The sequence below is a fragment of the Notamacropus eugenii genome, chromosome 4 (genome assembly GCF_028372415.1).
Source record: "Notamacropus eugenii isolate mMacEug1 chromosome 4, mMacEug1.pri_v2, whole genome shotgun sequence".
NCBI lineage: Eukaryota > Metazoa > Chordata > Mammalia > Diprotodontia > Macropodidae > Notamacropus > Notamacropus eugenii.
In genome coordinates, this window is record NC_092875.1 from 189763575 (window position 1) to 189787393 (window position 23819).

General features: G+C 38.1%; 1 protein-coding gene across 1 annotated transcript in view; it reads left to right on the top strand.

Moving 5' to 3' along the window:
• The window catches only part of STMND1 (stathmin domain containing 1), a 37091-nt gene extending 15170 nt beyond the window's left edge, over positions 1-21921 (top strand). Inside the window, exons 3-5 of the mRNA XM_072603920.1 lie at positions 3316-3467; positions 12544-12675; positions 15097-21921. Coding sequence (XP_072460021.1) covers positions 3316-3467; positions 12544-12675; positions 15097-15387 — 575 coding nt within the window. The 3' untranslated portion in view covers positions 15388-21921. The remainder of the gene's footprint in view (positions 1-3315; positions 3468-12543; positions 12676-15096) is intronic.
• Positions 21922-23819: the final 1898 nt, after the last annotated feature.

Sequence of the window (23819 nt, forward strand, 5' to 3'; positions counted from 1 at the left end):
AAATAATCAGTGTCCTAATGAAACTTATAGACTTGTTGGAGGATGAGATTTATGAGGTTTAAAAAGTTCAAGAGACCTAGTTTAATAATGCTAGATTATTATTAAGAAAATAAGTCAGTGGCCCTCTAAAATGCCAAAGACCCTTCATGGCAGTGGGCTCATACTTTATATGATCTTGGAAAAGTTGGTATTCCTGAGGATGGCAATCAATTCTGATTAGTTAACAATGAGAGAATGAACATTATGATGAGAAGTGGGATGGTATTTAGGTATGTGACACTAAGCAACCAAATCTTGGCCAAAGAAATTTATTAATTTCCATATTGCTTGTCTGACAAAAGGGAGAATCCATATTTTTCTAGATCTGACTAAACACAATGAGTATGAGTCCACTCATTTGTCTAAACTCAAAATTTCTTTTACTATCTGTGATTAGATCTTAGCTTGGCTAAGTTTTTGCCCAAGATTTCCCACACTGGTTGATTTCTGGATGAAGAAGAGGAAAAAAGGAAAAACCTTGGTCCCAACACAATAATTAGTTATTAAATACAATAGAGAAATAATCATTTCTCTTAGACATAATCAAGGGTAACTATAATTTATAGTATTACATTATAAGTACATTAGAGAGGAATAAAACAAGGTGCTATGCAAAGTCCAAAGGGGAAGGTTATTACTAATGAGTTGGTGAAGGAAAGATTCACAAAGGATGTGGCATTTGAGTTGGGTGTATAGTATGAATAATAATTCAATAGGTAAAGAAGGAAACAGAAGACATTCCAAGTATAGGGAATAATACAGCCAAAGGTAAAGAAGGGAAATAGCAATTCACATTTGGAGGACAGGAAGTTGCTTAGAATATGATATGCATGGAAGGGAATAAAATTAAATCATTGTAGAAAAGTTAAATGGTTATCACATTAGGGAGGGTATTGCATTCCAGGCAAAGAAGTTTGAACCCTATTCAGGAGCAATCAAGAATCACTGAAGACTTTTGGTAACTGGAATGAAATGAGCAGCTCTATGAATTAAGAATTATTCTGGCAGTGGCATAAAATAAATCTTAGAGAAAAAAGAGAGTGAAGGTGGTGAGACCAGATAGAAAACTGTTGCAGTAGCCCAGATGGATTGTAAATAAGGTCTATAATGGAGTGGTATCTGTGGAAGTAAAGAGGGAGAGACAAATATAAGAGTGAGTACAGAGGTAAAATGAACAGGATTGGTAACTGGATGAATGTGAGGAAAAAAAGATACACGTAACAACAAGCTTTCAAAACATGGGTTAATGGTGGTTCCATAGACAAAACTGTCATAAAGCAGAAAGAATAGACTTAGAGGATAAGATCATAAATTCAGTTTGGGACATGTTGAGATCAAAACGTTGAGAAAATTTCCAGGGGCAGGTATCTTGGAAGCCCAGTGAGTCCCAGGCTGTACACCCCTGATACACTATTTCAAGGGGTCTGCTAAACTGCTAATTCACATATACCCCAAGCCTTGTCATCTCAATCTTCATTTAGTTCCAACAAAACATGCTACACAAATGAGTTTCAAATGTATGGATCTATTTAAAATTTTTACTGAATTCATAGACAGTTTTTGTCATTATTTATCTTTTCAATCATTGCATTCTATGAGATCAAGCTCTCTATGAGAATATACTCATTTTTATACAATAAAGGGATCCTTTTAGTTAGGAACCACTTCTTAAGATAGTTGGAGAAACAGCACAGAAAAAAAAATCGAGCTTGGTTCTCTCAATAGCCAACGAATTCCTTGGTTTAATACATTGAAATGAAGTTCTTATTGTATTTGCTACTATGTACTCATTAGATATTTTTAGGGGCATATTGAAAAGCAATACTGAAGGAGAGGAGCAGATTTTTAAAAATATTCACTTGATGGTGTGAAGGAAAACGATAGCCTCACAGTACAGTGAAAAGACCGCTGGATCTGAAAGCCAAGCACCTAAGTTCAAATACTGTCTCTGCCATGTGCTGCCTGTGTGACCTTAGACAAGTCAATTAACTTCTCCGGCTCTTAGTTTCCTAAAGCAAAACTAGACAGTGTGGACTAAGTGAATTCTAAGGCCCCTTGAAACCATGAATCTGATATCTAGGTAGATTTTATTCCACAACTCTCCAGTAAAAACTCACACATCCTATCTACACTGGCCTGCAGAATTAAGAATTTCTATGAAATTCCTCCAATTGAATGGAGGGAGCTTGTTTTCTACCGAAACTAGGTTTTTCTGTTTTGTTTTGTTTTGTTTTTTTACTAAGTATGCTTAAGGAACTCCCAATGTAGGAACTAATTATTTCTTCTCACATGTGCCTATCACTATACTGCTACAGAGTCCCCTAGGATTTGCTTAAGACGCAAAATGATATGATCAGCCCAGGGTCACATACCCCGTAAGGATTACAGGACTTTGAATGGGATTCAAAACAAGGTTTTCCTGACTCTTAAGTCTAGCTGTCGCCTAGCCTCTTCTTTTTAAGAATAGATGGCAGCGTTTTTCTGGGGAGAATGCAACGTGTTGTTACTGACAGAAGAGCAAAACACAACAAAACAGAAATGCATTTGCCCAAAACAAACCAGCAAAATCCATTCACATGATACAAAAATGAGGATCATTGATTTACTTGTATATTTGGGTGATTAACAATGGGGTTTCTCTATCACTGGTGCCAGTGATAAAGACCCTCCTATAAATCATTTCAATATTGATTTTTAAGAATAGTTTTTATGAAGGATTGGCTGATGTTATATGACTGAGTCTGCTATGGTCCAAAGACTCTTTTCAGAGAAGACCTAGCTCTACTGATATAGATTTAGCAGATGGTGTAATTGTAAACTCAGGGTTGCAGAACCAGAAATCTCTTGGCAACGTCACACTGTTTATCATTTGTATCCAAAGCATAGAAACCAAGCTGCAACTGCAAAGAGTTACCCAAAGAATTCCTTATTCTTCACCGCTTTCTGGCTTTGTCATGAGGACAAGCGACAGAGGGAGTCATACCCAAGTGTATGAGTGTTGTGACAACGCAATCAGCAGGCTTAGCGGAGAGGAAAACCTTTTTGTTCTCCTAATAAATAACTAGCCTCCCAACTAAACAGGGTTTCCTATTCCTTGTGGTCCCTCCCTCACTAGGAATGTGGACAACTTGAACTTGGATAAAGAATGACAGATTTTATGCCATGCCCAGAACAGTCTGTGGGTCACAGTATTAGGGCTCTGAGAAAAAGAAGTAGTGTGATTAATTGTGAGATTGGCTTTGATGCTTGTTTTGTGTTTGTTTGTTTTTTTTAAAGAACCAATAATTAATGGATTAATCGGTACATCCCAACACCTCCAGAGTCGAGAGAGGCCAAAGTCATCAGACATCCTGGAGGAACTTATCATTCAAGGAATAATACAAAGCCAAAGTAAAGTATTTAGAAATGGAGAATCATATAATGTCATGGCAAGTAACTAATTTATAATAAACTTTTGATGTAGCTAAAAGTAAAAGCAGTGTATGATTGTTGATCAGAATGCATGTTAGGTACAATTCTCAAAGAATCTTTTCGAGTTAGTCCCCCTCTTCCCATGAATTCCCTCGACCTTGGTATGCAAAATTCTCACATTAAGTCCTGGGATGCCCTAAGCATTCATGAGGCACTGAAATGCCTATGAAGGCTTCTAGACTCTGAGATAAACAAAGGCACCCTTGAAATTGATGTCTGTTTTTTTCAGGATAAAGACTGTCAGCCACAGAATGCAAACATACACCCTAATCCTGATGAAAAACTAAGAAGAAACTACAATTGTAGAGATGGCCACGCTAATTGTGCGCCTCCCCCCAGCCGATCGATTTGCCTGGCTCACTTGACTGTACAGTTTTCCCTTCCACATTATGAGAGCTAAGGGTGTGGTGCCCCTACAATGTGGAAAATTTGGGTAAAAATTTTTGACCCTCTGTACCAGAGAAGGCTAAATTTTTTTCTTTTTCTTTTATGGGGTGTTTACAGTACTTTATTTTAAAAATCTAGATTAAGTATTTGCTCATAAGCTCTGTATCATCTACTAGCTTTCATGTGTCATCTGTCATTTTTGGAAAAACTCCCCCCAAATTCCCATTTAATTTCTCATATTGACCCAAGATATATCGAAACCGCAATGGCGAAAGTTGCGATGTGGAAGGGATAACTGTACTGTTTGTCGTAGCCACCAGCGACAGACTGTAAGTTCCTAAAAGTGCCTCTAGTCCAGAGAGGCTGACACTGAGAGGATGAAGTGGTATTTGTGGACATCGCTGGTGAGTCTGAGCCACAGACAGGGGAGAAGGAAAAAGAGGAGAGTAAAAAAGAAAAAAAAGGAGGGGGGACTGGGAGATGAGAGAATAAGATGATGTGAGTGAAGGAAGGAAGAGAAGAGAGGAAAAAGAAAAAGAAATGTAAGAAAGAAAAAGATGGTAAAAAAAAATAAAAGCTATCAACCAAGACTGGTGTCAGGTGGCACTCAGTGATACCAAAAGCAGAGGTTCATCAACTTTCCCTGGCCTGTAATAATGGTGGCTTATATGTGCATATTCCTTAAAGGTTTACAGAACACTTTCCTGTAAACTGTTTCATAGGATGCAAGAACTAGCTGGGGGCTCAGAGTGCATCTGTCCCACTTACCCCACATTTTAAATATGAGGAGACTCGGGGAAGTAAAGCAACATGGACAAGGTCATTCAGGTAGTAAGGGGAGGAATTTGGATTCGAACTCAGGTCTTCTGATTGAAGAGACTTTTTTTTTTTAAACTATGACAATGTGCTGCCTTATTCCTTTTGGTCTTCATTTTTAAAAAATCAGCTGTGAAATAGGCACAAAAACTACTGTCATCTCTATTTTAGAGAGTAAATGAGGTTAAATGATTTCTCCATATACTAATATAGGGTGTCCCAAAAGTCTTAGTGTGGTTGTAAGCTATGAAAGCACTTAAGCTGTTAAAATTTACACCTGCACTAAGACTTTTGGGATACCCTGTAGGGGGCAGTCAGAACTTGAACTCAGATCTTTTGACACCTAGTCTAGAGCACTTTCCCTCTCTGCCACAATGTCTCTCAGTATTTCATGGTAATAACAACAATAATAATAGATAAAGCAAGCCCTGGGTTGAGGAATCAAAAAATTCATTTTGTTTGGGTTTGTGATGGAGAAGGTGCTTAATCTCTTTCTAATCTCACCTCAAGTCAATGCCCTCTCCTTGACATTTTCCTTCTATTTTCAGGTAGCTTTGGAGGGGTGGGGGGTAATCAGGTTTAAGTGACTTGGCCAGGGTCACACAATTAGTAAATATCTGAGGTCACATTTGAACTCAGGTCCTCCTGACTCTAGGACCAGTGCTCTTTCCACTGCACCACTTACCTGTTGCTTAATGTTGCTTTTTCTATGAAGGAAAGGAAAGGAAAGGAATGAGCCCCAGAAGGAAGGATCCAGAGAAAAGAAAATGAAATGTAAGGAGCATAGAGAAGAGGTAGGGTAGTTGGGGTCCTAATAATAAGTAGCTCACATTTAGAGATCTCTTTCAGGTTTGCAAAGTGATTTTCATTTCCAGTGTCACCTGAAGCTTACAACAGCTGTGTGAGGTAGGCCTTACTATCATGCATGCCCATTTTAAAGAAGAGGAGCCCCAGGGTCAGAATGGTGAAATGCCTTGCTTGTTTGTACCTGAGGCAGGTTTTCCAGACTTCAGGCATAGGGCTCTATCGTCTTCATCCTGCTATCAGCTGGAAGAGGAGCGGCAGCCATGTGCCTTACAAGGGACAGGAATCAGATTTTTAGAGGGCCTACTAAGTGTCATCAGCAGACGTCAAGCAGGAAGGGGATGTGAAAAAAGGAATGTAGTGTAACGAGACATGACAGGGGAGAATTGAATTCCTTCATCGAACAACTCTTTATTAAGCACCTACTATGTGCAGAACACTGTGTCAAGAAGAGGAAAGTTCTACCACAGGGGCAGGAAGAGGAAGCATGCTGTTGGTACTAGTGAGTCTCCTAGAATAGAAAAGGAAGGCCAGCCAAGGAAAGAAGAGAACTCACTGTGCAGTCTCTGAGAGAAAGTGGTAGGTCAACTAACGCCAACAAATGACTAGAGTTAACAAATGCCCACCTGGGGGGATATCGTGGGAATCTTGATTATGAAGCCAGGGGGAATAACGTTAAAATATTTTTCTGTCATTCAAATGTCAAACATGAAAGTGTATTATAAGCTTAGTAAGTGTGAGGATAAGATTAATATGTGATGTATTTTGGAAGAAATATCTGTAAAGAAAAAAAGTAAAAGAACTTCTGGCTTGACTTTGTCGCAATACCATTAAGTCAGCCAAGGATAAAGACTGTTTACATATTATTTAGAAATAGAATGGTTGCTAGAGACATAGCTAAAACGTTGTCAGAGGGATATAAATGTGAGGCCAGACTGGCAGAGCCGAGCGCAAATAAAGTGGCAATCAGAAGCTCTAATGGAATGCCACAGTGACCCAGGATAAACCAGGCATGAGGCAGGATGGAGACACACCAGACTTAACAGGTCCTTCTGTTCTGGGAAATCCTGCCGCCAACCAATCCTCCCCAGCCCCTAATTCAATGGATGGTTAAAAGAAGTATCAACATAAACCATTATACAACAATATAATGCAGCACTGCCTGGAACGTGAAGTCTGGTGATTGGGAGAACAGGATGATCCCTGGGAAAATGAAGGTGGTTAGGACCGGACCTGTGATTTCTTTGGTATTAGGAGAAAATTCCCTCTACTAATCTACTTTCTCTGCAACTAAAGTCTTAGAATGTTAGCTAGGGCATTGAGAGTGAGGTTAAGTGACTTGTCCAGAGTCTCACAGAGACAGAACTTGAGCCTAGGTCTTTTCTGTCTCTAAGAACAACTCCCTATTCATTACACCACACATCTTACCTAAATAGAAGATTGCTTAATGACCAATAAATAGTTAGAGCTTTCTTGATATAGATTTCTATATATAGAATACAGGAATGCTAGATGTCTGGTATGTCGCATATAAAGGGTGTCCCAAAAGTCTTAGGGCAGTTTTATGCTGATAAAGTAGAAATGTAACCTATTAAAGCTTAAAACTGCATTAACATTCCATCTAAAGGTTTTGATTTCTGTATAAAAAGGTGAGAATGAGTTAGAAGTAAAAACTAAAACATCATGTAATAACTTTAGAGATGTGTTTTTCTGAACATTTATTTTTCCTGAACAATGAATGCCATTGTAGTGATATAAGGGGACTTGTAATATGAATATCTCTAACAATTCTTTCCTGTTAGCAACTTGTTGTCTGAGACTACGAGACTTAATCATGGTCACAAAACGAATATACATCAGAGGACTTGAACTGGGGTCTTCCTGACTCCAGAGCTAACTCTCTATCCAGTTTCCCAATTAAAAAAAAAAATTCCTCTCAGAAAATAAATAAATAAATAATTCCTTTGTAAAAGAAAAGACTGAGTAGTGTCAAGAGTATTAAAAAGAGAAAGGAAAATCCCACTCAGAGCAAGTGAAGAGAAAAAAAGGGTGAAAGAGAATATGACTGTAGCAATTATTTGAAATACAGTATTTAAATTAATAAGGTCAGGTTAGCAAGACAGAAATGAAAAAATGAGTTATGGCAAAAGTAGCTTTCAGTGGGTTTTTTAAAGATCTTTCTTAATTACCAAGTGAGAAAAATGTTTTTCAATAAAATAACGAGGGTAAATGGAAAATAAATAAAAAGGGGTTTCAGAAAATGGTGCTTATGTAACTAGTCCTATGGTAGCATTGTTAAGCTGTGAGGATCTGTCCCTCACCACTCCAAGTCTTTATCGTGGGGGTATTTGTCATCTATGTCTAAAGACAGTTAGAGTGAACAGAAAAATGAGCTTCATCCATCCTCCGAATTGGGAGAATCCCCTGAGTGGAGCCCGTCTCAGGAGGGCTGTGGAGCATCTGTGCCCACCACAGGGAATCCCTTTTCTCTGTTTTTCACTTTATTTGCTTGTTGATAAGTACTAAAGGGATTCCATTCTGCCCGCTGGAAAAGCAACTTGTAAGCTTGTTTTCCCCTCTTTCCTTTCCTCTCTCCCCCTTCTCTCCTTCTCCCTTCTTTCACTTCTGTCTTTGTATGTGTGTGTGTGTGTGTGTGTGTGTGTGTGTGTCTCTCTCTCACACACACACACACACACACACTCACATGCACAACAAAGATGACTCTGAAGATGGAGCACAATGTGCTAGATGAAAAATGCATTATAACAAAATGCAAAATATGCTAAATGAACCTGCCAGCAACTTTAAAGCATCGTGAAGATATTTCTATGGATATCTAAAATATGTCAAAATTTATGTCAAGATATAAGCTTGGGTATAGCTAGGTATACTTAGTGAGAACATTGAGGATGACCCTCAATTATATACATGTTCAGTCCCCCTCTCATTTATGACAAATATTTTATTCCTGAATTTCCCCTTGACACCTAGCATACAATAAGGTCACTTATCCTTGTGATCCCTTTCATCAGTTAAAACTGACTTAATCCATGAGAAACAATAAGAATCTTAAGTTAATTAAAGCATAATTAGAAAATTAAATTGAGAAATAAAATCATTGTATTTTTAATTTTATCAAAATTCATTTAAAAATTTTTGGTCTAGATCTGTAGTTTCTTTAGTGTGGCAAATCCCTTGAATGTAAGGAAACTTCCTCTGAGACCAACATGTAGCTTAACTGTAACTTAGATTTTTAGAGAGCTGGCCGAGGACCCTAAGAGGTTGTAACTGTCCATTATAACATGCCCAATGTGTTTCAGAGGCAGATCTCGAACCCAAGTCTTCCAAAGTCTAAAGACAGCTCTTTATCCACCATGCCATGCCATCTCTCTCTGTTAGAAATGTCAAGGTAAACATAAATGACTTTCTGGATCTTTTATATCACTGATCTTTTTTATTAGTGTGGATAATTAAAAGTCAACTACCAGATATGACGGGGGGAGAAAAGAACAAAATATTAGTCCCTCTCAAAGTAAGTGAAACTGTCTAAATCAAGACTGAATTTAGTGACCTTGCACCTACCTATCTGATAGTCTTTATTGAACCTCACAGGGAGAGTTCTAAGAGGGAGGAAATTTGACTGGGCTCAGAATGAATAACATCATCGAAAGCCCAGTGACCTCTCCAAGAAGGTTTAAGAAGCAGAAGATTTACAAACTTCATAAGAGCAGCTCTGGCCCATTGCCATTCTGTGCATAGGGTTCCTGTTAGGACTTGAATCAAGGTAGGTTCAGATTTAGGTCAATAGCTAATTAGGAGCAATGCCCCTAGGAGATTCAGGAAGTGGTATGTAGAGATTCAATTGACTAGACAAGTAAGAACCAAACATTATTCTAGAAGGTTGGACTATTTGACTTGGAGGTCAATTAATCCATCAAGAGGTGTTTATTAAACACCTACTAATGCAAGTACTGTGCAAGGTACAGGTGATATAAAACAAAAACGAAATGGCCCCGAATAAAAAATTGGTGATTTTTCTTGCAAGTAATATTTTAAAAAGTATTTAGATTGGTGGTAGCCAGTTTTTTTAATTTTTGTTATAATTTTAAGATATCAAAATAGGATCGGAGATTTAGAGCTAGAAGAGACCACAGGGACATCTAGTCCAAATCTTCATTTTTATAGAAGAGGACAATGAGAACCAGGGAGATGAAATGTGATTTGTACAAGTTCACACAGATAGTAAGTAGAAGAGGTCAGCTTTGAACCCAAGTTCTCGGACTCCAAAACTAGCATGTGTTTTATTAATACAAGGAGTAGCATAACATGCAAATAGCAAAAACAAAAAGCAAGCATCCCGCATATGGCTTTTAACAGGTAAGCTCAAAAATAGAGGGGATGGGAGAGCCTCTCTCTACTTAGAAAGAATGAGCTAGGGGTCGAATGAAATCTCAGATCCATCAGAGTGGAACCAAATTCTAATGCTCAGCAAGGAGGAAAAGTCCAATATTTACTCAATGCACACTTTCCCTACCCCTTCCAGACTTATTGCTAAATTAAAACCACCCAAAATCCTATAGTCCAACTGTGTCTTCTTTTTAGGAGGTTTTGTTATGTGAATACAAATTCAATTTCCTTTTAGTTTTGGCTATTGAAGAATTTCATCTAACTTAACTGTGTAATGCAGAGTGTAATATCTCTGAGCTCCAACATTGCTAGAGTAACAAATAGTTTCTTTTTCAGCAGATGGCTTTCACCAGCAGGAGGCCCAAATGCCAATTGTCATTAAAAAAAGAAAGAAAGAAAGAAAAACCACAAAATAACAACAAAAACAGAGACCCGGTTTGTTAAACACATCCCACAGTCTATATGTGGTGAAGAAATTCTCACCACATGAACTCTCATAGACGCCAAAAAGCAAATAGAATTGCTTTTCCTTTCTTAAAAAAATAAAAGCAACCATCACAGAATCACAAAATTTTATGGAAATTTTGAAAAGACCAAGAGAGCATTTAATTCAAGCATCTAAGAAAATGAGAAATGAGGCAGAGAATGGCCTCTTTACCTAGTCAAAATGCCTCATTTCTTATTAAGCCTTAATCACTGAATTGACTTTGCCTCAGTCAAAGTGAGACCTTTAAAGACCTTAGTTGGAAAAGGCCAAGGTCCCCTAGAGCATCCTGGGCCATCTCCAGTCTTCCTGGTCTATATCTGGCCACTGGACCCAAATGGCTCCAGAGGAGAAAGTGAAGCTAGTGATTTTGCACAGCCTCCCTCACTTAAATCTAATTCACTTGCAAGTCGAGGCATCATCTTTCTGATGCCATGGTCCTCTGAGAATGAAAGACAAGCAGCAACAAAAAAATGTGAAGCTAAAGCCCAGGAAAGTTAAAAGATTTGCTCAAGATCACATGCCAGAATCCGGGGCTCGTGGATCTCATGTCTTTCTTTGGACTTTTCTTTTTTCCCCTTCTTGGTAGATATAGTATAATACTTGTGATTTTTTTAGCAATGTGCTAAATCTGGTCAACATTTTCCCTGAATAAAACTGATATTCCAAGTTCCATGGTTTTCTCCAAGTTAGAACAAGATACTTCCAAGCTCACTGCCTCCTAACATGGGTGTCAGGATTCCTCCAATGTAGAACTGGAAAGGGTGCACAGAAGGGGACAAAAGCAGTGTGTCCACCAGGGAGCCATAGTTAAAAGGTCATGGCATCATGAGCAAATCCACAGTGATCTTGGGAGAGGTTTCTTCCTGAGATTCCTGTATCTTCTTTCCATGCTTTAGGGCAGCTCTTGGATCAAAGGGGAGGAAAGGGATCCCTCTCAGGTGAGTCTGCTTGGTTTCCCATCCTTGAGGCTACATGGGGGTGTCAGTCAGCTAGGAAACTAGACATATCTAGCTTTGAATGGAAAATTCCAGATACATGGGGGCTTCTAGAGAAGGGTCAGAGCAAGAGGGAGAGGGTACCAAGTAAGAAGAGAGGATGTAGCTAAGGTTACACAACTTGTCATAGAGGGAAAGACTAGACCAGAAAATATTCTGATTTTTCTGACCATTGCAACAGACTGCTTTCCCACAAGTCAAGTAATCGTAGCCCAGGGGTCTAACTCCTGGTCCAGCAATAACTCAAGAGACAAGGTTATATAAATCTACCCAGAGATGGACCAGATTTCAGCATCCAAAGACCTAGTTCAGGAAATCATCTGGCTTCTCTAAGACCATAAGGTCTATTGCACGAAAGAAGTGCCAAGGACCAAGCTCAAAGTCCCTATGGAGAATGTTCAGGCATTGCTCCCTGCCCTGATTGTCTATGACACCAACAGTCTATATTAGATGCATCAACATATGAGTCAAAACTAATTTCAACACCTAAGGTGCTCTTGATTGAGGCCAAATGAAAGGACTATGTACCTGTGGTGCAATGGATAGAGTGCTGGGCCTGTAAGGAGTTCAAATCTACCTTCAAATACTTATTAGCTCTGTGACTGTGGGCAAGTCACTTAACCCTGTTTGCCTCAGTATCTTCATATGGAAAATGAGCTGGAGAAGAAAATGGCAAACCACTCCAGGATCTTTGCCAAGAAAACCCTAAATGGGGTCATGAAGAGTCAGGCATGACTGAAACAACAACATAAATCAGTGACTGACTAGCCTCATTTCTCCTTCTTATGCTTATTCTCAGGATTCCTTTCTGCTTCATATTAATCCTTTTCAATCTAGTTTCAGAAAAGCTTTGCCTTCTTGCCACATTTTTTTTCTTTCGCACATAGTTTGTGATTTTTTAATACTCTAAAAAGTGTGAGTTTTCTGCCCACCACCTCTTTAGTACTTTTCATCTTTGGCAACATCCACTTCTTAGGCTTCTAAATAACCTTAGTTCTTCAACTGGTTTTTGGCTTCCTTGAGAATAAGGCAGGGGCAAAGTTTGGGTGCCTGCCTGCCACCTCCCCCTCTCTTATCCTGCTATCAAAGCGTGTATTTTTTTCTTTTATTTTTTCATTTTGAAAATTCTTTTTCCAGGTGACCACAGATGAGAAGCCTCTCAGGAAGCCACCTGCCAGACTAGAGAAACTTAAGACCAAAAGGGAAACAAATGGGTTCACAATAAAAAATATAGAAGAGAAGATGAAGGCAGCAGATGAAAGGAGGAAGGTAACTTCACTCGCATATGTACCAGAGGTTCACTGAGTGAGAATCTGCTTACTAAAATCAGTCTTTCCCAAACTTTTTTGGCAAAACTTTGTCCTTTTGAGATATACCTCCAAGTCTGGGTTGGATATTCTAAGGATGCTTGTTTTTAATAGATTTCACCTTTCTTTTCCTGTTTTTTGACCTAGGAATAGTATAATTTTAAGTTGATGATACTAGTTTTACCTGAGAGACGTAGCATGGGGGATTAGACAGAGAACTGACCTTGGAATCAGGAATATCTGGGTTGAAAACCCACTTCTGCCAAACCACTCAGTGTCCCAAGCTATAGCTTATAAATTGTTATCAACTGCTGATCTGCATTGGTGCAGGGAGTATCCTCACCAGAACTTCTTTAGGATAATAAAATTATGGATCCAGAGGTGGAGAACCTTCGGTCTCAAGGCCACATGTGGTCACCCTTTGACTGAATCCAAATTTCACAGCAGCTTCCAGGCCACAGGTTCCCCTCCCCTACCCTGAGACCAAGGGGAAAAATTATGTCATCTATGCAACTTAAGGAAGATGCGCTTCCCCACTTTCTTCCCTCCAAAAAAAGGTAGAATTTTCTTTACATGGAAGTACTAAGAGGGAAATCTCAGTGCTGTGAAGTTTTAATTAGGAGACTAAAGTTGGAGGAATACAATTTTTAATGATATTAGAATTCATAAGTGGAAGGATTGTTTAGTTAGTCACCATCTGAATTTCATTGATACAGGCTGTACTCCCTTATATCTGTTAATTCAAACCACACATTTGGAGCTCCAGTTAAGACTCAAGGACAGCTAACTTCCTGAAGTTTCTATGCCTGGATACATTACCCAGATTTCTGAGACACTGGGCTGATCATAATAGGATAGAGGTTCTCAAAGTGAAGTCTTTTGGGAGGTTTTCAAGGTCAAAATTATTTTCACAATAAAACTAAGATATTTTAATTTCTAACATGATAGATATATTGATAAGATATAACCCACATAAACAAATCCTCAATAATTTTCAAGAGCATAAAGAGAGACCCTTTTGAGACCAAAAAGTTTGAGAACTACCATAGGAAATGGATTTGTCCCATTGGGCATGTCCCTTCTTACTCTTGGCCCTTGCGCCTAGAAACATTCTGATTGTTTGAAAACAGCTGGCATAAATAAAGAGAAGAAAAAATAGAAATAAGGGAAAGTTTAGCTATGAGGAATATGGCCTCATACCCAGGAATATATATATATTATATAACATATATTTATATAATATCTAATATAATATATTTTATTATATATTATATAATATGTATATTTAAATATATAATAATATATATTTACTTTAGGCCTATTTACTTCAAGGACTATTTACAAGTCCTTGAAAGCATATTATAACATGAGCAGCAATTCCCCAAATTAAAAATGAATGAAAAGAACGCTGTTTAGCTGTTAGAGGAGGACAAAGAGGAGAGTGCATTAGGAAGACTGCCCTTGGCAGGACTGAGCCTGGAATGATTAAGATAACAATGTAATGAGGATGATGATGCCGACAATGATAATAAAGAATTACAATGATAAACTTGCCATCTTTCATAAACTGACTGATGAGGAATTCCCCTAGTATAAAAATAAACCTCAAAATACCCCTGAGAGTTCTACAGATAAACTATATTGAAAGTGGAACATTCTCAAACATCAAACATGCCCAAAACTGCCTGGTCATAACAATGATCTATAATGTTTTTAATTGTTGCTGCCATGCCAAAGGCTCATAATCTCCAAGCTACATGTAAGAAAAGGCTTTTAAACTATAGAGACCTAGTAGTAAACATTAAAATTCTATGGGAACAGGATGAGATACCTATCATCCCTGGTATTCTACCCTGCCTGCTACAGGAGTTATCCCAAGGATACCTTCAGGGATCCTACAGAAGATGAGCTTATATCCCAATGCTTTTATTCCATTATAAATGCAGTTATTTTATCCAGTTTTGCAAAAATAGTCCATAGAACATTAAATATAAAATAACAATAGGAGGATAGTGACCTGTTCCAGGACTGTTTCAATCTGAACTTGGTCCGTTTCCTTAGAGAGGGAATATGGAATAGTGGCTAGAGTAATAGACTTGTTGTCTGGGACACCTGGGTTGAAATCCTGCCTCTAACACTATCTATGGGACCCTAAGCAAACCAGTTGACCTCTTGCCATATGACCGACCCAACTTTTTTGCTTTTTCATTTCTTTAGTTTGTCAGCATCCTTCCTAAAATGCAATGCCAAGAACCAAACATCATACTTTGTATTGGTTTTCTTTATGACACTGCAGAGTACAATGTTAATTGGTAGGGCAATATACTCAGACACTATAAGAAATTATTCACTCATCTGTCCTACCTTCAACACTGTTCTGCAGGTTAAAGGTGAAGAAATGAAAAAAAGGTTGAGAAATGACAGGCCTTTGCCACCAATTGTCCCTTCAAGCACTGCAGAACTGAACAAGGATGACACTCCATTTGCCAAAGAATTTGATGCTACACACTCGACTGGGTTTCATCCCTCCACCATGGAAACAGGAAGGCAAGTGAAAAGGAAAAAAAGTGTTGGGAAAGGCAATGTGACTTCAAGTGAAATAAATCAAAATTATGAAGCCTTTGGGATTGTGGAGTCTGATGTGCACTACAACACTCCTGATGATGTATTCTGATGTACTGGTGATCCACTTTGAGGACTTAAATCTAATCTAATTTATATTCTCATATTTTTGATATTTTGATGCACCTTTTTCATAAACAAAACACAACCGAGAAACAAAGAAGTCCATGATAATACACTTACTTGCTCCTGACTTGGGATTTTTTCCACTTTGGGGCATAGATTGTTGCCAAGAATGCAGGGAGAAGTTTGTGGGTGTAAATTCAATGAACCTAAGGGAAGTGCTTTGATTTGATGAGTGTCTTCCAGAGTCACTTAATGTACTTGGAATAAAATCTGGTCGACTCTACTCAACGTAAACTACACAAGTGATATTTCACTAATTCTTAAAAATTTAAATCCTTGCTTTACCCCTTTACTTCCCTCCTACAGACCTTACTGTAGTACTTGGTCTAGGGACAATGCTTGGCTTCACTGTTAATACTCAGGGCTAGAGAGAGTGTTGATTTCAAGGTTACTGGTTTTGCATCCACATAGTCCAAAGGAAAAGGAGGAGGAAGAGGAGGGAGGCAGCCCCAGGAGGAAACTTTCTACCCTAATGCCTGAGGTCAGTAAAGGCTCAGCTGAATTCCTTGCTCAATGTATTCTATCACCTGGGTCTTTCTTTCCATGCTAAGCAGTTCTCCTGTGAGTGAGATAATCCATCTTAAGGTGTGTTGCAGCTAATGAAAAATATTGTAGTGTACCAGGAAGTGTCCTGGAATGCCCAGAGAGATTTGGTTTTGAATTCTACCTCTGACACTTTCTAGATTTTGGGACCATTAACAGGAGGATTAACCTCTCCAGGTCTCAGTTTCTTCATCTACAGAATGGGAATAGTAATGCCTACAACACAAATCTCTCCAAGTTGTTGTGAGGATCACGTGAGATCCTTCATTCATCCATTCATTTGGGCAGCTAGGTGGTGCAGTGGATAAAGCACCAGTGCAGGAGTCAGGAGGATCTGAGTTCAAATCTCACCTCAGACACTTGATACTCAGTAGCTATGTGACCTTGGGTGAGTCACTTAACGCCAGCTGCCTCATCCTGGGTCATCTCCAGTCATCCTGATGAATATCTGGTCACTAGATTCAGGTGGCTCTGGAGGAGAAGTGAGGCTGGTGACCTGCACAGCCCTCCCTCACTCAAAACAAAATCAAGTGCAAGTCATGTCATCATTTCTCTGATGGCATGGTCTTCTTTGGCAACGAAGGATGAACACACAAATAATCATTTATTAAGCATCTAAATGGGCTGGTCACTGTGTGCTAAGCATAGAAATAAAAAGATGAAAATAATACAGTCCCTGCCCTCCAGGAGTATCTATTTTTTTAGGTGAAACAGCATGAGCCCAGATAAATAAATTCAAAACATATAAATATGTCTGAACTCAGAGAATTCCAGATATGTTTTGTGTAAAAGCTGGCATTTGTACTAATCCTTGAAGGAAGCTAAGGATTCCATGAGTTGGAGATGTGACAGATTTAGGATGCAGAATGAGACACATATTTCTGTATACAGTCATTGAGGGAATTTGTTTTGCTTGACTATGCATATTTGTTACAAGTAATTTGTTTTTCTTCTTTCAATGGAGTAAATGTGGGAGGGAGAAAAAAATAAATTTTGTTTAGTTTTTTTTTTTAAAATGGAGGGGCTAAGGATGTGAAATATTGCATTCACTTTTAGATAAAGTCACTGGATTATTAGATTTTATTTTGTTACAAGAGACTTCTTACAAAGTGGGAATAATCTTAAACATTTTTGATATGAAAACAAAACATATCAAGAAAAAATTTAAAAAGAGAGAGGAAGTGTATTCTAGACATGGGAGACAGTTCAGATAAAAACACAAGAGAAGAGGGATGGAATGATGTAGATAGGGGAACATTAAAATAGACAACTATGATTAAAATGTAGAGTACATGAAGTAGGACTGATAGTTCTCAAACGTTTTCATCTCAAGACCTCTTTATGCTCTTAAAAATTATTGAGGACCCCAAAGAGCTTTTGTTTTTTGGGTTTATGAATGTTTATCCTATGAGGAATTAAAACTGGCCATTTAAAAATATTTATTAATTCATTTAAAATAATAATTCCATTATGTGTTAATATAAATAACAAATTTCAATGAAAAATAACATTTTCCAAAACAAAAAACAATTAGTAGGAAGAGTGGCATTGTTTTACATATTTTCTAAAAAATTTCTGCAATGCCTGGCTTAATAGAAGACAGCTGGATTCTCATATTTGTATATGCATTCAATCTGTTGTGTTATGCTGTTTTGATTGAAGTATATCAAGAAAATCTGGCCTCACACAGACATGTAGTTGGGAAAGGGAAGAGTATTTTAATAAACAAATAATTCCTTGGTATTATTATGAAAGTAATATGTTGTGAACCCCCTAAAAAGATCTCAGGAACTCTCAAGAGTTTGTGGACCACTCTTTGAGAAAGATTTACCTAACCAGGTTTTATATTGGTGAAACAGACTGATGTACAGTAACTTGGAAAGGTAAACTGGAGACAGACTTTGAAAGTCCTTATGCCAAAGAGAGAAGTGTGCATTTTTTACTAGAGACAACTGGAAGTTCTTAAACAGGAAAGTGCCATATCCAGACCTGAAGCTTTAGGAGTATCATTTTGCAGCTACAAGGAGGATTGGGTTAGAGAGGGAGAGACAGAGACGAGCAGAACAACAGGAAATCTATTGCAGTAATCCAGGTGAGAGGTGGTAAAGATTTGATGCTGCGGAATACAATAAGCAAAGCTTGGTATTTGATTGGATATGAGGAGTAAACAAGAGGGAATTTTAGGATGATTACCAGGTTACAAACCTAGTTGACCAGAAAGAGGGAAATGAGGAAAAGACAAGGACATCTGAAAGATGATGAGTTCTCTTTTGGACTTATTCAGTTTGATATGGCTATTTGGAAATATTCAGTGGATACTTGGTGATGTCAGACTGGAGCTCAGGAGAGATACTCTATAGATATAGATATACATATATGTATGCACATGTCTGTAAATATACACACATGTATATATGCATATTTTACATGTATATTCATATATACATCTTTTATGTAAATGTGCATGCATATACATAGTGTGTGTGCGTGTGTGTGTGTGATATGTGTATGCCTGGGAATCATCTGCGTAGAAATGATCATTGAATCCCCTGAGAACAGATGAAAGAGACCACACTACAGGATAGAATGAAGAGAGGAAAGAGCCTAATTCGTTAGCTGGTGTATACCCACACAAAGTGGGCAAGACGTGGATAATGATCCAGCAAGGGATACTGAGGAACAGCCAGAGAAACAGGGAAAATCAAGTGAGAACAGTGACATGGAAAAAAAGAGAGGAAAGAGAATCCAGGAGAAGGGATCAGCAGTGTTAAATGCTTCAGTCAGGTGAAAGGGATGAAGATGGAGACAAGGCCTCCAGATTTGTCCATTAGAAGATTGTTGGTAACTGTAGAAATGTGTGTTTGTCCTTTGTTGCCAAAGAAGACCATGCTATCAGAGAAGTGATGACATGACTTGCACTTGACTTCTTATGAGTGTGGGAGAGCTGTGCAGGTCACCAGCCTCACTTCTCCTCCAGAGCCATCTGAATCCAGTGACCAAATATTCATCAGGATGACTGGAGATGACCCAGGATGAGGCAATTGGGGCTAAGTGACTTGCCCAAAGTCACACAGCTAGTGAGTGTCAAGTATCTGAGGTGAGATTTGAACTCAGGTCCTCCTGACTCCTACACTGGTGCTCTATCCACTGCACCACCTAGCTGCCCCTGTAAATATCTGAGGTCATATTTGAACTCAGGTCCTTCAGATTCCAGGGCTGGTACTCTATCTACTGCTCCACCTAGCTGCCCCTAACTGTAGAAATAACAGCTCCAGAAATGAAGAAATGAGTGAAGATAGATTTTTCTGTCTTTTTTTTTTAATCTATCTTTTCCTAACTGTCAAAATGAAGAGGACAGTAACTTAAAGGGAGGTAACATGAAGTTAACTAATATTTTATTTTGTTTTATTCGTGGGCAGTGTGTGCAACTGACTTGGAGACTAAAAATTAGTGAGCATCTGTCAATAAGCATTTCTAAGCACTTATCATGTGCCAAGCATTGGGCTAAGCACTGGGGATACAAAGGAGCTTGTGGGAGAGACAACATGTGAACAACCACACGCAAGTATAGACAAGATAAACTAGAGATAACCAACAGAGGGAAGGTACTAGCTGTAAGCGAGATCAATCAGCAAAGAAATTTAGTATATAACAAAAACTAGAGAATGGCAATGAGCCAAGGGACAAGTCTCTGGACAAGGGACAAAGAGTACAAGTAGAGGGGTCATCCTCACTGTCTCATCTTCATCAGAGACTAGAATAAAGGAGGAAAGAATGGGACAATCCAGGACTGGCATTTGGTAAGGTATGTGTGGCAACAGGTAAGGGGTAATACCTAGAAAGGGTTTTGTAAACAGTAAAGGATTGCATAAATGCTAGTTATTAATATTATTATTAATATTAATATTATTATTATTGGAACCTCTAAATCCATCTGGTTATGAACACATCATTCTAGGATACTTTTAAAAATAATAATTAACATGTATTTAGACCTTTAAGGCTTGCAAAGCACTCTACATACACCATTTCTCATAGTAGTGGTCACAACAACCCCTGTGAAGTGTTACTTATTATCCTTATTTTACAGACGAGCAAACTGAGGCTCACAAAGGTTCTGACTGGGGCAAGGTTTGAATTCAGCTCTCCTTAACTCCAAGTCTAGCACTGTGCTCACCATACCACATTGATGCCTCTGGTCCATATGCGACTTGGATATGGAGGTGTGTGTGTGTGTGTGTGTGTGTGTGTGTGTGTGTGTGTGTGTGTGTGTTTTCAGTGTTTGGTTCACCAACACTCCTTAGAACACTATAAATGGCTCCTGTGAGCATACACATTTCGTATTGGAATGAGTCCAGTCCCAGTGGCACAGTAATTATGTTTGCTAACTCCTTGTGCAAGTATATATCACAGGTGTGCTATTTAAAAGATCTCTTGTTATTGTTTTGTTCCAGCACGGTGGAACAATAGGAAGCCTTTTCAGAATGATACCCGGTAATGGCATTTACCAATTATGTAAAATGGGATAATGGCTGGAACAAAGTTTCACTCTGGAGGGAGGAGAACTATGAGCTATGAGTATGGAGATTCTAATTTTTTTTACTTATTTTTTAAAGCCCTACTGAACTTAAAAAAAAGACTACCAAAAATGAAAAACAGGAAAAATGTAAGTCCTATAGATTGTTGTTGTTTTTAATGTGGAAAATACAAACATAATAATGGCTGTTTAGGTAGCATAGTGAATAGATTGCCAGCCCTGGAGTCAGGAAGACCTGAGTTCAAATGCAGCCTCAAACTCTTACTAGCTATGTGACCCTAGGCATGTGACTTAACCCTGTTTGCCTCAGTTTCCTCATCTGTAGAATGAGCAGGAGAAGGAAATGGTGAACCGCTCCAGTATCTTTGCAAGGAAAACCTCTAATGGGGTCACGGAGAGTTGGACAACAAAAGCAGTGATAACCTTTGCTGTGATATACATTTATTTGTTTGGATGGTAATTTTTACTTTAAACTTGTGCAAAAGTGATACAATGGGGAGAACACTGCCTCTTGACGCAAAAGATGTAGGTTAAAATGATACCTCTCATGCATGCTACCTATGTGACTATAGTGACCCATATGGGTAAGTGCCTTAGCCTTCCAAAGCCTGTTTCATTATCTGTAAAATGAGTGGACTGGACATTGAGTTTTCTTCCTGCTCCACATCTTTGATTCAGTGATCTGTGACCTAAATTATAAGGTCATTTTACTGTTAGCATCACTGACTTGAAGCACTCCATGCTTCACATTGGAATTGGAGGCCATAAAGAATAAAAACTCTTTCAAGTAAATTAAGCATCCTCATCTGAGAACTGTGAATTTCTTTTGCAAAGAAATTGTATGATGATCTGTGGACTTCACGAATGATGGACATAAAAACCATAAACTATGTTTTTACTTTGCATTTAAAAGGAACCTTTTTCATGTTTGCTTCTTAAAGGAGAACAAAATAATTTGGTTGCACTGTGAACTAGTCCAAATAGCTAGAATTGAACTTTTAAAATTTAGTTCATTACTATGCTCAGAGGGCTATAAAACTGTGTGTGCCTTTTGACCCAACAATACCACTAATTTTTTTTAAAAGGGGAAAGGACCTATTTGTACAAAAATATTTGTAGCAACTCTTTTTGTGTTGTCAATGAATTGGAAATTGGGAGAATGTCCATCAATTAAGGAATGACTGAACAAGTTATAGTATATAATTACAATGGAATACTATTGTGCTTTAAGAAATTATGAGCAGGATGATTTCAGAAAAATCTGGAAAGATTTAGATGAACTGATACAAAGTGTAGTGAGCAGAACCAGGAGAACATTGTACAAAGTAAGAGCAATATTGTACGATGATCAACTGTGAATGACTTAGCTGTTCCCAGCAAGACATTTCAAAGGACTCATGGTGAAAAATGCTATCCACTTCCAGGGAAATAACTGATGGAGTATGAGTGCAGATTAAAGCATACTTTTTTCACTGTATTTTTTTTTTGTGGGTTTGTTTTTGGCTGTGTTTTCTTTCACAACATGATTAATACAGAAATATGTTTTGCACAATTGCACATGTATGTAACCTTTATCAAATTGCTTATTGTCTCAGGGAGGGGGAGGGAAGGGAGGGAGAGAATTTGGAACTCAAATTGTTTTATAAAATGAATGTTAAAAATTGTTTCACATGTAATTGAGAAAGAAATAAAATATTCAAAAAGTGTTGAACAAAAAATAAATAAATAAAATTTAGTTCATTGAGCAGAAGGAATTTTTTAAAAATGGAAGCTTTTTATAAACAGGGAAGTGTTAAATGAACAGAACTATAATAGTCAATACAATCGATTATTCAATACAACTATAATCATGGAAATGAAAAGGAAACCAAGCTATGGAGGAACTGCAAAAAAACAATATTATTCCCTGAGAATAGATCATGAAACATGCCTCTCTCCTCTTGGCAGAGAGTCAGGGGCTACCAGGTAAAACACTGCATACATTGTCATATATAGTCATCATACTAGTTGTTTTTGCTTAGTAATTTTTCTTTTGTTACAAGGGAGGGTTCAATTTTCGTAGGTTGGTAATACCCAAAAATGACTGTGATATAAAAACAAAAGACAGTAATAAAATATTTTTTTTAAAGATTTGGTCTATTGGAATCTTAAAATATGTGATGTTAATTACATAAGCACAATTCAAGTTTAATTGCAAAACATAAATTTTGGGCACATCCAGGACATTTCTGTTAACAGCAGATATGTACGAATCTTCAGGAAGACACGAAGCAAGCAAAAATTAGGTTAGAATGGATCGTTAGCATGGTTCTCTTAACTGATGATGGTTGAAAGATAGTTGTAGTATCAACCAAGTTGTCTGATCTGAGAGAATGTCCACTCATTCTATGCAGATGACTCACTAATTTATATATCCATTCACCATCATTCTCTTGAGGTCCACTCTCATCAGTTGCTTACTGGGTACTATACAGAAACATGTCCCAAACAGAATTTACTATTTTTCCCCTAAAATCTACCCATTTCCCAAATTTCCATATTTCTCTGAAAGTCACCACCGTTTTTCCAGTTCCCCAGGTTCATAACTTCAATATTACTCTCAGTTCCTCACTTTTCTCATAATATATATCTAGTCACTTCCCAGACCTTACTGTTACTACCTCCACAGCATCTTTCATCTGATCCTTTATCTCTGTTTTTATAGTTACCACTTAGGTTAGGCTTTCATTACTTCTTGCCCAGATTGCTAAGCTCTTAATTGGTCTCTCTGACTCAAGTTTCTCTCCACTCTATTCCATCCTTCACATTGCGGCAGTGACAAAGGAAAAATCCTTGAAAGACAGAATAGTCTGGGTAATTAATAGTCAACTTATTAATTAGGCTAGCTAATAATAAATTGATGATCAGTGGTTTCTCTCGGAAAACCCAGGACAAAATCATGGAGAGACTGAAAGCCTTATATATTTTTGTGAAAGAAAATGTCCCTGACAAGTGAAAATTAACCCTGATTGGTGTACATTTAATGGAAAGGTGGACAATGAGTCTTCCACTCCTCCTGATAAGAGCACAGCTTGATCATGAGACTCAGCCACCTCCAGCAATCAGGACAAGGGCATATATCTCCATTCAGACCATTTTGGTTGTTTTTCTCCTTCATGAGCTGGGTCATCCTAAATTCTAATGGAGCATTAAAAGCACAGGGACTATTCTCCTTGGGGCAAAAACTTGTCCAGACTGGATTCTGTTTCCACTTCCCCCATCCTACTTGGGTGGGGTCT